Genomic DNA, 16110 nt, shown 5'->3' on the forward strand with positions numbered 1-16110 from the left:
TCTACTTTGGATGTAGATATTGGACTTTGTTTCACCTTGATTGTGATTATGGGCATGAGAATTGTAAGTTTGTGACATAAGAGGAATGCATGATGCTCTCTTTGCTGTATTAATGGTATAAAAGGAAAAAGGGAGCACCATTATATTCTTTACATGAAAATCTTGATTTTTTATTTTAGTTTTTTTTAAAAAAATATGAGTATTTTTGGAAAAATTGCATAACAATGACTTAATTGCAATATAATTGCAATAAAATGTATATATAGTCTTTTATTCTATGACTTACATTTTATAAAATTATAATTTTAAATAAATTGGACTTGAGTAAGTACTTGATATTGCTGCCAAAATGAAAATTCTTAATTAGAATTGGTTTCAGAATATGTAAATTGGCTCTTTTAGTTATCCTTGGAGATTTTTCTTGGTCAAATCGATTTCCTTCTAAATTTCTTATACTTTTTTTTTTTGTTTTTCCTGTGCAAGTAACTTCCAAAATGTTAAACAAACATATAAACATACAAAGTGGGTTGAGCTGTCTTGTTCCCATCATACTACAATTTACGGGTGTGTGCATCTTACAACAATTTCTCTCTTTTTTTCTCATTCATTTCAAAAAAAAAAAAAAAAGAACGAAAAAAATTCCAAAATTGCTTTCAACCGAAATACCTAATTAAAAAAGCTATCAAACACACTATAATTAACATCCGCTCATACATCTCCAAGGAAGTGAGGCCAATTTCTTGGTCAAAAAGCAAACCCATCATTTTTGTTCCTAGACACTCAACTCCTACCTATTCTAATATATGTGAATCGTAATTAATAATATCTTATTTGGGAATTGTAATTACATTAATGTGATACACAATCATATATTTAACGAACATTTAACAAAAGGTCATACACAAGCACACACCAAACATACCACTGAAAATTACCAACTCTGAAAGTCTCAATAGCCATCATTTCCATTAAACCAGTCCCTTACAAATATAAAAAGTAGTAGCTCACATTGTCCAATACGAACAAAAACTTTCTAAGGTTTACTCGCCATTAACTACGCGCCATAGGTCATAACACATTGAATTCCGGTACATCCCCATGAACCTTGTGCTAGCCTCTGATTGATCAAGTCGTTGTCCAGGTGGTACATATGATACTCCTGGCATAAGAGCCTGTTGCGATACATCGATCCAAGATTCATTGTACATCTCCTGCAAAGTGGATCTAAATAATGGATCAATGTCTGCATAATCCTTGCGGATAAAGTTGTGGACTGTGCAACATGCAATCACAATTAAACGTTGTGCCGAGATTTCGTATGGTGGCATATTTTCTAAAATTGGAAACTGATTCTTCCAAATCCCGAAAGTTCGTTCCACCACCAATCGCAGTGAAGAGTGTCTATGGTTAAACAACTCTTTCTTCCTCCGAAGTTGGGCTCCACTGCCATGAAAGTTTTGCAGGTGGTATCGTTCGTTGCGGTATGAGGGCAAGAACCCCTTGGAGCAAGCATATCCAGAATCTACCAAATAATAAAAGCCTGCAAAGTTAGGCGTTGTATCTAAGTATTCCGTTCTATAAAGAGTACACTAGAATTGAATTTGGACGAACAACTTAGGATGATTTAATTGTACCTTCGGCCGGTGTTGGGAAGCGCATCACATGATCGTTTATAGTGGATGTGAGAATTCATGAATCGTGCGCACTGCCCTCCCACCCACTACAAATGAACGTGAAGCAAAGGTCAAAGTCTGTCACACACAACATTCTGTGTTGGGTTTTTTTTTGCGACTGATAAATGGCATCGCATTGTGATTGGTTACGCATGCCATTATTTGTGTGCCATCAATTGGAGCAAATAAAATGTATATATATACTTAACAAGAGTATTAAGAAGGTTGCGCACCTTAAACCAGGGGTAATATCGCCTGTCACGGGGGACGTATGGGTGAGGCATCTCTGTGGCACACAGTTGTATGAGCGTATTGCCCAATCTACATAGGGCTTTGCATACTTGCCCAATGTATGTGCTTATGGTGTGAGTCGATCTTTGCAGCCTGTCGGCCACACTCCTCTGTGAGTGCGCCTGGCAAACAACTAAGAGAAAGGCTGCTACTTTCTCTGTGATCTTAACATATCGACTATCCCCTAGATAGCTATTATTTTTTAATGTGCTACATAGTTTTATGAAGGTGCAGGGAAACATTCGGAAGCGCTCGTAGCATGTATTAGGGTTGGGGTTCGTTAGGACCCAATGGACCCACATATGGCCCGTCAAAATTGATGTGCGTTGCGGAATACACATAACTCGATAAGCTTGTTGTATGTTAAAGTGAAGTTCTTCAATCACTTTGAACAGGCTATCGAGAAGATTCAAGATCTCAGCATAGTCCGGGTCTGTGTTCGTTTCCTCATCATCCTCATTGTCGGGTACCTCACTCGCACAATATTGGGGGTCGTCAGGTGTATCACCCCAGTTTTCATAGTTTGAGTTCATGCCAGACGTTCCACCGCCATCCATATTGAGTACAATTATGTTGAATTATATCATCTGCATTAGAGTTCTAAAAACTGATTATGATGAACCTATTCATCATTACACTGCAAATTCATAATTTAAATATCCTTTACGCAAACATTCATAAGTCCGTGCATAAATATAAACTTAAATATCCGAAGTCTGGTGCCTTCCCCACATAAACACAGTCAACTATATCAATTATTGTCAGGAGAAAGGAAACCCATCAGCCAGTCTCTTTGAATTGCATCGGTCATGTGGACGAACACATTCGCCTCATGAATCCCCTTCAAGGTTGTACACGCATTACGTTGTGCATGTGTAGGCAAAGCCATCTGAACATCCAGTGTGTTTATTATGTTCATTGCCTCGATGACCCAATCTCGAGGACGGCCGGTGTTGGGACAAACGTTCCCCACAGAACTGGATGTCGAGCTTTTGACCATCATACTCTACAGTTGGTCCTTGATCTCATAGAAAGTATTGGTTAGACCCACCATTATCTCTTCACCTTTGGACCCCCGCTTGCTCGACCTTGGCGAATTGCTTGTCGAGGACGCTACCTTCTTACCTTTGTTCCTGTGAATGCGCAGTGGAGGACGTTGCAGCTCTATGAGGTCAATTACTGTTGGTGAGATATTATTGAGGTCAATTACTGTTGGTGAGATATTATTGACGTCAAACACAACGACATTGCCATCGTCCGGCGGGTCCATAGTGCTAGCATGACTAAACTGCCCCATAGCTCGTGTCCCCGTGAAGAGGAGATTCAATTTGGCGTAGTTCAGGGGTCCACCCTTCTTGAATCTTAAATATTTGTGTACCCTGTATTGCTGCAAAACATGGTAACTGAGGTTGTCAAATAATGGTAAGTATAATCGCGAAATTGATAAGTAATATTCAGATTTCAGTTTCTCAAATGATGGTAAGTATATATACGAAATTGATATATTTTCAGATTTCAATATCTCAATTAATGGTAATTATATATAGGAAATTGAGAGATTTACCGATTTCAGTTGTTCCCATTGATGTTCCTCTAATGACACCGTATTCTTCACATCGTCCCAACCCCCTTCAGTGACTATACTACCGTTGAGGAGTTCACTGAAGTCCTTCCAGTCGACCTTGAATTTATCTATCTTCTTGCCAACTTGCTTCTCTGTGTAATGGAACCCTTCCATTTGAATAGCGTTGTTAAAATGCTCAGTGATGGTGGCCAAATGCTTTGGTTAAGACGGCCAAATCCCTTTTTGGGTTAGTTCCACGAGAGAGTACACCAAAGCCAACTCTGTGTCGGGGGTCCATACCGCTTTGGGGGGGTTAGAATTTACCCCAAAAGAGGACGGGGTTGGTGATGGGTGTTTTCTTGGGGACTTTCGTGGGGTTGTGAAAAATGACATCTATTTAAGAAAGGGTTTAGAACAAATGTAGGACAATTTCCTAAAATATGTTACAGCATGAATATAGGAAACTGCAGAAGAGGTAAAGATTGAACAAGCTTCATACCTTACGGTTCGTCAGTCGAGCACGCAGAAAGTACTGTCCGTGCTGCAGTGAACAGTGACAATATTATGGTACAGTATTGAACCACACTTTTAATTAGCATAGAAAAAAGAAAACAAAAACAAGGCCCTTAATGTTCTTTAATTAGCATGTGAAAACACAAGGCAGTTTTTTTGTCTGAGTTGGAGAAAATTCCCTCAAACTAGTTCGTCTTAACATACTAATAAAGAGTTTAGCAAGACATTTCAGTTCCTGTCATTCTACTCTTTCCAGCTTGAACATATATGTTCAAAAAATCGCAACTGGTAAATGTTGGAAAAGAAAAACATCATGCTCAGCTCATCCATTGAGGATTACGTTGAAGAAAAATAAGGTTCCAAATAGTAACAGTACCAAAATGGAAACTCGAGCTGCATGACATTGACACCACTAAGCTAGCAGCCCAGAAACTTCCCACATTGATATGAGGTTTCCAATACGGTAGTTAGATCATTTGAGAACTGACCTTACACCATAATTAAGCTGCGAGATTGGTTTGTCTTAGGTTTACAATTCAATTCTGGGTGAAAAAAAGGAGAAAAAATATTTATTATGTTAACCCTACATTAAAGAGTTTAGTTGGCATATCCAGACAACATGCAAGGAAAGGATCGGAGTTTGATATGAAGCATGACTCCAGAGGAAAGGAAGCCAGTTTATACTATCAATCCAATCTTTCCATTAAAAGAATCAACTAGTTTTAGTTGGGGAAGGGAATGTTGGGAGATAGGCACGTTAGGGAGTCTTTTTAGTGAGCTCATTATATAGTATGTTGAGACACCACACAACCTAAAAGCTTAAATTTATGGGTTTGGGCCTAACAAATATTATAAACTACTCACTCTTCTTACATCTTAGCAATGCGGAACACCTCACAAGTGCACTCAGCAAAAAAGAAGAAAAAGAAATAACCAAGCTAATTAAGAAACTTCAACCTGGAATCAAATTATTAATAACCATGAACTTTTACAAGATTTTTTGACATGCTCTATTTACATTAAACAAGGATCTAAATGTTTTTAACAATGGTTTTGTGCAAAGAAACTCATTCTATTAGACAACCAAATCTAACAATTCTAGCTGAAAAAAAAAAGCTTCCCTAAACCACCACCAGTTGGTTGCATCTTGGATGTACTTTTTACTGTTTTACAAGCAAATTTTTGTTATTTTTTTCTCAGTAATTCTAGACACGTACTTCATAAATTGTACCGTATGTGCAGTATATAAGAAAATTGAACCAAGCATCACATCCTCGACAGAAACCATGAAGTTTTAAGAAAAATGAAATGTCATCTATAAAATGATGCTGACACACATATGGGGATGGATAAATACAGATCCACCATGGGGTAATCTGAGTAAAGGGGCATTAAAACCCTCTTTTTCTTGACCTTGCGAATAGAGATTGCAAATTATAGGCAATGGAAACGACAACAAAAAATACGATTATTTAGAGTGAACCTACTGACAATTCAGGAAACGACTCCACGACTTTTTTAGTTTTCTTACCAAACATCATCTACTGAGAATTCAGACAATCAGGGACGGATGCAAGGGGGCCAAGCATGGCCATGGCCCCCTGGTTTGTAATTTTATATTTTTCTACTAAGGTAGTTTCAACAGGTTTGGATTGTTTTGGCTCCTAGTACTTACAATGGCCCCTAGCCAATAAAACTTAAGAGGGCAGTTGAAAATGGGTCTTCTGCAATCATCCTAGATTAACCCATATGAAAATAAATATTGACTTCTAATTTAACCAAGTGTGTGTGTTTGTGTGCAACAAAATATTTTAAATGCGAAATTTAAATAAGATAAGATATTTGTTACAAATTGGAAACTCTGTGAAGAGAAAAATCACTCCGGGGCAGCCAAACCCAGGAACTCCACTATCCAAAAACAAAGCTAGTTACAAGACACTCGTACTCACATACCTTTATGCAGTAGTCATACCTTTAACTTTGACACGAAGCCTATCGTGAATGCTTCACAACCAGATCTCCTACCTAAAGGGGTTTTTGATGGATTCCTTTACCTTAGGGCCAACCCCTAAGATAGACTTCACACGAACTGTTGAGCACACACTGGCAATGGCTTGAGAGCTAGCGGATCTTCGATTCTCCCTAAACACCCTCTCAAAGCTAAGAGAATTCAATACCGAATTCTATACAATTGACAAGCCTAGGGCCTTCTATTTATAGGCTTACAGAAAACCTAAATCTGTGAGATTCGGATTCTGGCTGTTGAGCGTCCGGATGGAAGTTACCCACGTCCGAACGGTCTTCTGTGATTGCCTTTCAGAAATAGTGCAATTCTATCCTTATCAGGTCCACGTCCGGACGGCTTGGCCGAGCGTTCGGACGGTCTTCGCTATAACTCATTTCTGCGTTCAAACGGAACACTGGAATATTCTGAAATGCAGGCAGCGTCCGGACGTGTTGCTACGTCATCCGGACGGTGTTGCTCTGTCGTCCGGACGTCTTCAACGTAATCTGCTAGACACTGCGGGGTGTCCGGACGCGTTCAAAGGCTCTTCGGGACGGTTGCACAAGAAATGATTGATTTGGCTTAGAATATGCAAGGACTCTTCATGGACATCTTCTAGAAGCTTGTGATCAGTCACGTGAGCACTGTTCGAATAAATGAAGATTCTGAATAAAAACCGACCATCTTGTTAATTTGCAACTATTACATAAAGTGTTTTTTTGTTCTCCAGAATGTAGGCAACATAAAATACTAATAAACTCCCCCTTTGGCCATTCTGGGACAAAAACACTTGACCGGTTTGGAAATACATTTCTGGTCTAAAACCAAAAAATACTCCCCCTTTTTGTCACACAATGACAAAGGGTAAACAGAGTATTAATAAAAACATAAGTGTTTAAGAAATACACAAAATGTCATCACAAATTAAAATTGTTCTAAAAATAATAATAAGTAATAGAAAAAAAAAAAAATTAGTCCTTATCATCAGGCTTGGGGTGATGATACTGCAGGCACTCCCTAATGTCAATCTGACACTGTTCAACACGCTCTCTAATAAGATTAACTTCACGTTGGAGAGCTCCCATGGATGACATAAGTTGAGTAAATGCAGCTTCTATATCAAATGAAGGAGGCACATCCTGTGATGATGATGCAGCTGCTGGTAGGGGAACTGGTGGAGGCTGAGTGTGACGACCCGTTTTTTTTTTATTATTTATTTTTTTATTTTTTATTTATTTATTTATTTTTTTTTTTTATACAAAACGTAAAACGAGTCATCGCAGTGGCACGACTATGTGTCGCTCAGCCAACATATGGCACATGCCCCATAACATGTACCTGATAATCAGAGTATAACATATATCTATCTATGCAGCGGAAAACATAAATCTGAATAGCGGAAATTACAACTTATACATCTATCACAAATTAATTACAACATTGAGCCATTTAACATCTATCTGTTTAAGTCTTATTAACACAATATTTACATAACAATAATGGCTTAACAAAGAATAAGTGACACAAACGTCACAAGTCATACCAAACCTATAAAATAGTGGACAACCCGTGGTCTGACAATTACAACTATCGCGGCGAGCTTCAGTCATAATATCCCAAGTACACTGCTACCAACCCATCAACTATACCGAAGTAGCTGCAGCCAAAGAAATATCATTTACACGGTTGTGGTGGTGTCCACATCCGCATAGGTGAAAGAATGAGTTCACTGCCTTAGCATGAAACACACTAAGACCTCAGTGGTATAAGACTAACTGAGTTTTCACAAAGAACCAACCTTTATTTTATTTTTAGTCGTGCGAGCACTATATTAGCCACAATTTACCTATAGCTAATGCAGCAAACACCGACTATTTAGAAGACATTTAAAACATACTAAATAGCTGGGAAAATATATAGAAGTTCCAGTCATCCCTCCTTGGAAGTTTCCATATACAGACCCCTCTATAATAATACTTTTCATCGGTCGCTAAGACATATGTGCATACGATCACTCCATCACAGATATCACGCATACACATAGGTCATAAGCAAGGAACATGGCATCTTACTCTTCCATACTAGGACAACATCCGTCAACAAAACACTCGCAACACCATCTTTGATCGTATTTCAGCTTCGTGCCTTGAACGTCAGTAGATCATGAGAGCACTAGAGCTAAACTCAATCATACTAACACGTCTTTCCTGAAGAACAAGAACAGTCAACCTTTCTACTCATAGACATGCCATTACTCGCACCCGGGCAATCATGTATCCATGTACTTTCAAGTTTAATGTATGATCTTAACACATGACTATTCGATAGAAATATACATAAGATCTTTTTCATGAAGACTCTTATGCATACCAATACGTCTAGTAAAACTACTCATAGCATAAAAACATCTCTCACAAAACAATGCTATATATGCTATGCATGAACTGGGGCTAATAATGCTATTGATACTGATATGCTGCTGATACTGATATGCTGCTGATACTGTTATGCTGCTGATACTGTTATGTTGCTGATACTGATATGCTGCTAATACTGTTATGCTGCTGATATACTGATACTGCTGGTATGTATGCTCTATACTACATGCTCAATGTTCCGTGCTTGACCAGTATCATGCAGTTGTTAAATCACGTCCTCTCAAAACTAAACAAATCCAGCATTTTATCCAACACTTTGAAATCGTTCAAAACTTAGTTTCTTTATAAAATTTAAACAGTTTCAACATGTCATGTTCTCAAACAATTTGCATAATTTATATCTCAACTGCAGAACTTAACACTTTAAATCTATTCAATACTTTTCACTCTTGCACTACCTCTTAAACATCATTGCTATAGTTTAAACATAATCGAAACTAATCAAATCATCTCAAAGCATATACATTTCATCATATGGTCGGTTCGGTTTCATAAACAATATATATATTTTTATCAATCCAATACATATAAAAATATATATTTTCTCAGTGAGTGGAATACCCACCTTGACTGCATTGGACTCTTGACTCGAACTCAACATTGGAGAACCCCTTGAAGTCTCCAATCTGAACCTTATCCTGTAAACATTGGTATCGTTAGGCTACACTATGAACTCCTTACTTTATGACGCCTAAACTACCCGCGCTCTCACACGTCGCTTTATCCACTTCTAAAACTAGTTAAGTGCCTAAACTATTATTAGGTTAACATTTATGTCTAGGTTCATATAATCTTTGTTTATTAATACAATGATGTATTTACTATTTTATTTAGCTTACTTATTATTGTTGCTTCTCACTATCTATGTTAATCATCTAAGTAGTTTAGATTATAGAGCATTAATCTTGTTCAACATATTAATTTAATAACTCTTATTAAATTAGGTTATAATCACATATTGAATATACATTCGTTTACTAAAGCTTATACATCGTCCTCAAAGCTAAGCATTACACTTAGGCTCTAGGTCTAACCCATGCTTAGCTTAACTTATCCCAAGGCTCCTAGTGAACACCTAAGCCCGGCATTATCAAATTCTACATAATTAAGTTAAGCCAAAGAATCAAAACTTAAATAGAATATCCCAAATGATCCGTTGCAAAGAATCCAACCGTTTAACATAGCTACCCATCAAATTAGGTTCTAAAATGAACATTACTCCTAATCGGTCAGCTTATCCAAAACAACCCCTTACATTCATAAAATATCAATCATAAACATTATCATTTCTATTCTAACAATAAGTCAAGATTCTCTTACAACCAAACCTTTAATATCCATGGCCATATATCGAAACGAATCAAAACTCCTTCATTACATATAATCGGCCAAAGCCATTAAGGGCTACCCAAAAATCAACACCACAAATCCAACCATCAAAGCCCCAACTCACATCCATAAACACCATTAAGTCCAACCTTTCATAAAAACTAATCCACCAAACTCTAGGATTTAACATAATCTAAAACAGGGACTTAAAACCACTAATAACTAAATACTCCAAATCAACCCAACCACAGTGAACCCATCAAATTCCCAATCTGCCAACGGTCCAAAAAACACCCAAATAGCCCCTGCCAACACACAACCGGCCACAACAGAGAACACAGCCAACACACACACAACCTATCAACAGCAAATACCAACTCAGAAAATACTAAGCTCATGGTAACAATCCAGAAAACACAAGCATCACACACGGCCGAACAAAACCCCCAAAATTATAAAACCCTAATTTCACAATAATCATATCAATCCACAAATTATAGGATTTATATACCTTGGTGATTTTCCTCAAAAATCCATTAAAAATTGCCTCTGATTTCCGCTGGAAAAGTCGCTGGAAAATGCCATGAAGAACCGGGTTTCATGGGTCTCGGGTCACTGGGTCACGACTTTGATGGGTCTTCCGGGTCTTACACACTCACGGGTCACTGGGTAGTCCACTACCGACGGAAACCACTGGAGAACAGCCTCCAACTGCTGGAAATCGCGTCGGAAAGTCACCATGGAGAACCGGGTCTCTCTTTGTTCGGTCTGGGTCACGGGTCGCATGGGTTACGGGTCTTTTCTCTCGGGTTTGTGGTTGCTCGGGTCACCAGAAATCCTTGGCTTTGGCTTCGTCGGCGACGACCCATGGAGGATCGGCCTCCCCTGGTTCACGGGCCCGCAGGTTCTTTCCCTCTCCGGCTACCCATCTCTCCAGGTCTGGCTCTCTCTCGATCTCTCAGTCTCTCTTTCTCTCGATCTCACTCTCTGCTCTCAACCCCCTCTCTAATCTCCCTCTTACTCGGTCTCTCTGTGTGTGTTTGGGTAGAACAGAGAAGAAGGAAGAATAGAAGGAAGAGAAGAAAGAAGAAGAATTGGTGGGGGGGGGGCATTCGGTCAACTGAAGGCTCTGCCCAATTTTTTCTTGTCTTTTTGGCTTTACTAAAGATAAGAGTAAGATAGGATATCCCACAAGACCACTCACAGGTTGACACGTGGCAGTGGGTGGGATTTTCTTTATTTTAAATGCCTATACTTTCTATAAATCATGGTAGCACCCCACGACAAATTAAATTCATTCATTTGTTAATTGGTATTTAACCTTTACATCTAATCTAACTACATTCGTACAAATATGATTATTTATTCATTCAACTAGGACCCATCATTATTATTATTTATTCTAACACTATTATTTTATCTTAGACTCACTATATTTCTATAGTATAAATATTATCACTTAGAATATAATCATTAATCACATATATTCAATAAATATGATTTATTAATTGTTAAATGTCCTATCTATTTTCTTGGTCTTTACATTGAGGAACATCGCCTTGAGCTTCATGCCACAACTGTGCATTAGACTTCATGAGGGTCTGAATGCCAAGAGGATCTGGAATCTGTGATCTGGGCTCAGAGTCTGAAATATCTATCACGACCTGAAGACAGATTTGAGTGATCAAACACCCAAAAGACAGACTCGTGTTCTTCTCATCGCGAACCTCGAGCATAGTGTGCAAGATGTGCTTGCACAGGCAAAAAGGAGTCCGCATCACAATGGCATAGAGAAGGGTGGCCTTCTTGAGAGTAAGCTCACTCCAACGAACTTGAGGCCAAAGGTTGGTTACAACAACCTTTGCTAAGAACCGGTGCATTGGAGCAAAAGCACCGATATTGATCTGTGAATGGGACTTGTCCTCTCTCTGTGGTCTCGTGCTAAAGAAATCATGTAGGAAGTCAATGATGGGAGTCTCATCACCAGAAGGGAAAGGAACTCCTGAGACAGGTAGAACAGGGACCCCGATCACAAAACTGATAAGCTGGGGATCAATCGGAAGAGAAATGCTAGGTGTACTTAAATTTTTACCAAAAGAGTTTTACTAACTGATGTGGAAGTTCATAAGTGGCTCCACATCAGTTTAATAGTAAAATAAGTTAAAAAATATTTCAGTACATAAAGACAAAAATGCCCATTCCATCTATCGATGAATATACCACGCCAGAAACATAGCATACCGCCAGAAATTCCCGACCACTCACCTCGACGACCTTATCCCCGACCAAATAGGCCGGAATCCGGCCAGTCTGGTCGGGGAAGGGCCAGAACCCGGCCATCCCCGCTGGCCGGCCAGGATCCGGCCGTTCTGGCTGAGAACGATCAGATTCCATCCAGCCGGGTGGGATCCGGCCGTTCTGTTCGGGGAACGGCCTGATCACGTCCATCCCGGCCGTTCCCGGCCAGATCCTGTCCTGCCGGGAGGGATCCGACCGTTCTGTTCGGGGAACGGCCGGATCCCGTCCATCCGGCCGAGGAACGGTCGGATCTTGTCCATCCTGCCATTCTGTCCGGGAACGGCCGGGATCCGACTGTTTTGGCCGGAGAAAGGGGTCGCCGACGAGAACTGGATCCGGCGATGGGAAGAGGATCTGGCCCATTTTTCTCAGGACTGATGAAGGGTATTTTTGTATTTGTATAACATGCCACGTCAGTTAGTAAAACTCTTTTTGTAAAAGTTTAAGTACCTCTAACATTTCTCCAATCAGAATTGTCTGTCCTCTGACCATAGTCTACATGATCAGTCCTCTGTCATCATCCTGGATGATGATCATGTTGCCATAGAATTTCTGAACCAGTCTGGGAAAGGCTGGGCAGGCACAGTTGTATAGGTACTCCCATTGGTTCTCCAGAATCATCTAAGCAATGCGGAGTACAACTGGATCCCTTAGATCTGCGCGGAGAAGATTCCGCTCCAATAGGACCTGCCGCAATTGCATGCGGTGTAGCCTGTCAGCAATTGACTCTTTAGTTCTTTGCCTGACTCGGGGAGGAGAGTCATCTGAAGACATATTTCCTGGGCTAAAATAAAATCACAGAGAAATCCATGAAAACATTAATTCCTGTTAGTCCAAAAAAAAATTTGAGCATTATGACGGCTGTAAAATTGACTATCCCAAAAATTAAAACTACATAAAACGCAACCTAAACAATATCAAGATACCACAAATTATAAAATATGCAAAATCTCATCCTAATCAATAAAGAATATGAGCAATGAATCATATTAAACTCAAAATATGATAAACCCAAAACAAACTATTTTAAGCATAAAAACTTAAAATAATACAGTAAAAGGGTAGAGAAACATACCTGGATTGGAGATAAATTGCAAAGAGGACAAGCGCACGTGAGAAGCACACATAAAAAACAAGGAAAAAAGAAAACGCACAAGACAACAAAAGAAGCCAAAAAAATGAAATGAGGAGGTTGCGGCGCAGGGGGAATGCGATATAACCCTACAGGGTTCACTGTCCGAACGTAACTTAAGTGATGTCCGGACGTAGTGCCACGTAAGAAATCACACAAACATGCCCGTCCGGAAAAGGAGAAGGGACGTCCGGACGAATCAACCTTGCCGTCCGGACGCTTCACTAAAAAATCTGAAAAAGAGAGGAAAAATAGCAGAAAAATATTTCCCAAATAATTTCCAAAACACACATTTATATAAAGCTGATATCCCAGATCAATTAGCATTTCAAAAATATACCAAGATATAATTGAGAGTTAAGAGTCAATAAGCACAAAAATTTCCCTCCAAAAAGGCATTTTTCAATAGTAAACTTAACTCAAGCAATGCATGTGTGTATGAAGGCTTTCTCAATAAGGTATGAATTTCATTGATATGACTTAAATCGCCCGAATTTTCTAAAGAAGAGAGAAAATCAATGTTAGATCAGTCAAAAGGTAAACCTTATTTTACTAGGGCCAAGCCACCCTCATCTGATACACTCCCCTTAAGCTGCAACACTTTTTTTTTTCTTTTACATCGTCCTTTAGTGACCGTCTATTTCCATAATGATTTGGTCATTGACTGTTTCTGTAGGGACAAGTTCAAGAACACATTTATAGCACATAAGCAGTGGATCTTTTTATTTATCCATATTTATTTAGTTTTGAATGCTTTTTATCACTTGGTGCTGCAACCTAGAAAGAATACCAGAATTTATGGGTTCTAGGTTCAACTAGCGAGTTGGTTATTTTAACCATCTTAGCAAAAAAAGCTCTCTCAATAGAATTTCCAGAAGCTAAAGGTCAAAGAGGAAAAATATATCTTAGGGGAGGCTTGAAAAGTGCATAATTTCATCGCATGAGAAAAGCAACTATCTAGTATGGATGTAACTGGGAAACTTTGCAGATATCAAGAAAAACTCTCAGTTATATAAAGGCAAAAGAATAAATGCATCAAAAACTGAGACATCAGTTAAACATACATAAGATATCTGGAAGCTATACAATGGAACAACAAAACTCTGCATCCTTTATCCTTTTTTTTTTTTTTTTTTTAATTTAAAAAAACAAAAGCATGCTTCATGATAAAGAGGATAGTTTAGTACAAGCATGTAAGTTAAAAGCAAACCTGACCTCAGGGAGAGAGGTTTGACAGTACCAAGATAGAGAAGCAGCCGCTCGACGTACTTTTTCTATCATACCTATTTAATACCTGCAGAATTTCCTCAAGACAAACGAAAGGGAATATAGGGATAGAAAAGATGGTTCCATAACAACATGCAAAGATTTCATAAGATGCTACAAAAATGCTATGCAAGTGTACCTATTACGCTCTAGGATTTAGGAACCAAAATCCTAGGCATGTGTGACCTCACCTACTGGGTAGGTCCGCTCCCCTTTGGGGGGTGGGTGTCCTCTTTCTTGTAATGTCCTTCATTCTTTAACTGTAGTGCCAGAAATCTAACCAGATCTTGCATGAAGAAATTGACAGAAGATGTTCCTTCATAGGAGATTTCCCTTCTTGAAGTCTTCTGTTCCTCCATATACAGCTTCTTGGGGACCCAAGTCTTTTTTGCTTGAGTAGGCTTCTACAGCTGCTGATGCCTTGGAACATGATTTCTGGGCAGAGATCTATGATGTCTGGGTGGCTTAGGTGGAGGACACCTAGGTCTGATATGACTGCTAACTCCACATCGGTGACATATGGGAGTTTTAGGAGCCTGCCACTTTTTCTTCCTCTGAACTTGCCGATGTGGGCATTTAGGTCTGATGTGCCCTGGCTCGCCACAGTGATGGCATGTGAGAGGCTTTCTTTTGATAGGAGAGGGATGATTGGTACTTCCCCATCCATAACAGTTTTTCCCTTAGTCACGCTTGAGGGTGGAGACTCAGAAATAATCGGCTTCACAAAAATAGTCTGAGAGGTAGAAGGAATATCAGAAGTAGAAGGAGGAACATACCCGAGTCCAGTCTTGTTGGTTGGGCACTTCTAAATAAAGAGCATGTGGATTAGCTTCTCGTCTGAGACTCTCTCTAGCTGTAACTGTGTCTCCAGAAGCCTCTCTTCTAAATTATTGATCTTTATGAGCATGGCAGTCTTCTCAATCCTGAGGCTGTTAAGCTCAAGTACCTGCTGTTTGTATTTCTCCCTCAGTTTTAAGAACTCTACATATTGAAGTTGATAGGCTGACTGCATATCTTCTTCTTCACTATTCTCAGAGTAGTAAGATTGAGAATCCTCATTTTCTTCATGTGGGGCCACGAAGGCCAGGAATTTTTCTTCCTCAGGAGTTTCTTCTTCCTTCTCAGACTCATCGCTTAGAGTTGCATTAAAGGCTTTCCCTTTTAATTTCTTTAGATTTGCACATTCAGTCCCGATGTGCCCGAAACCTGAACATTCGAAGCATTGGGGACCCCTTGGATCTTTCTTCTCTGCTTCTTCTGACTCAGCTGTGTGGGGAGCCTTTCTTAGTCTGTCAGAAAACTTCTTCTTGAATTTACTATTTCTCATGAACCACTCGAAGTTCTTGGCTAACATTGCCACTGCGTCTTCATCAACATCAGATGAGACTCTGGATTTCTTCTTAGGTGCCTTAGATGCTTTGAGGGCAATAGTCTTTGCCTTTTTGACTAAAGGTAAGGAGTATTCATATGTCTGAAGAGATCCTACCAGCTCTTCAATCTTCATCTCCTCCAGATCTTTGCTTTCTTCTATAGTTGTTACCTTAATCCTGAAACACTCAGGCAAAGTTCTTAGTATCTTTTGAATGAGTTTTACATCAAAG

The 16110-nt window shown here is 39.2% G+C and overlaps 1 protein-coding gene across 5 annotated transcripts; it reads right to left on the reverse strand.

The window, feature by feature from the left end:
• Positions 1–954: 954 nt before the first annotated feature.
• Positions 955–10935, reverse strand: LOC133881869 (uncharacterized). Of its 5 annotated transcripts, none has more exons than XM_062320920.1 (6): positions 10325–10935; positions 4028–4069; positions 3529–3921; positions 1907–3351; positions 1635–1720; positions 955–1522 (listed from the first exon to the last, which is right to left on the reverse strand). In XM_062320920.1, exons 4-6 carry the CDS (start codon positions 2519–2521, stop codon positions 1408–1410), a joined length of 816 nt encoding a protein of 271 aa, XP_062176904.1. In that variant the 5' UTR covers positions 2522–3351; positions 3529–3921; positions 4028–4069; positions 10325–10935; the 3' UTR covers positions 955–1407. The 5 variants fall into 5 exon arrangements, 3 of the variants coding, with proteins under 3 accessions (XP_062176904.1, XP_062176903.1, XP_062176907.1); XM_062320919.1 differs by having other exon boundaries at positions 955–1540; XM_062320923.1 differs by lacking the exons at positions 955–1522; positions 1635–1720 and having other exon boundaries at positions 2627–3351.
• Between the last annotated feature and the right edge of the window lie 5175 nt (positions 10936–16110).

The sequence above is a fragment of the Alnus glutinosa genome, chromosome 11 (assembly GCF_958979055.1).
Source record: "Alnus glutinosa chromosome 11, dhAlnGlut1.1, whole genome shotgun sequence".
NCBI lineage: Eukaryota > Viridiplantae > Streptophyta > Magnoliopsida > Fagales > Betulaceae > Alnus > Alnus glutinosa.

What these genes read in the sequence shown, in the direction of transcription:
- LOC133881869 (XM_062320919.1), bottom strand. Translation starts at nt 2,521, where the DNA reads ATGGATGGCGGTGGAACGTCTGGCATGAACTCAAACTATGAAAACTGG. An exon ending in GATATTACCCCTGGTTTAAG is followed by an intron (nt 1,721 to 1,906) that starts GTGCGCAACCTT and finishes GTTCATTTGTAG; the next exon opens with TGGGTGGGAGGGCAGTGCGC. An exon ending in CTTCCCAACACCGGCCGAAG is followed by an intron (nt 1,541 to 1,634) that starts GTACAATTAAAT and finishes CTAACTTTGCAG; the next exon opens with GCTTTTATTATTTGGTAGAT.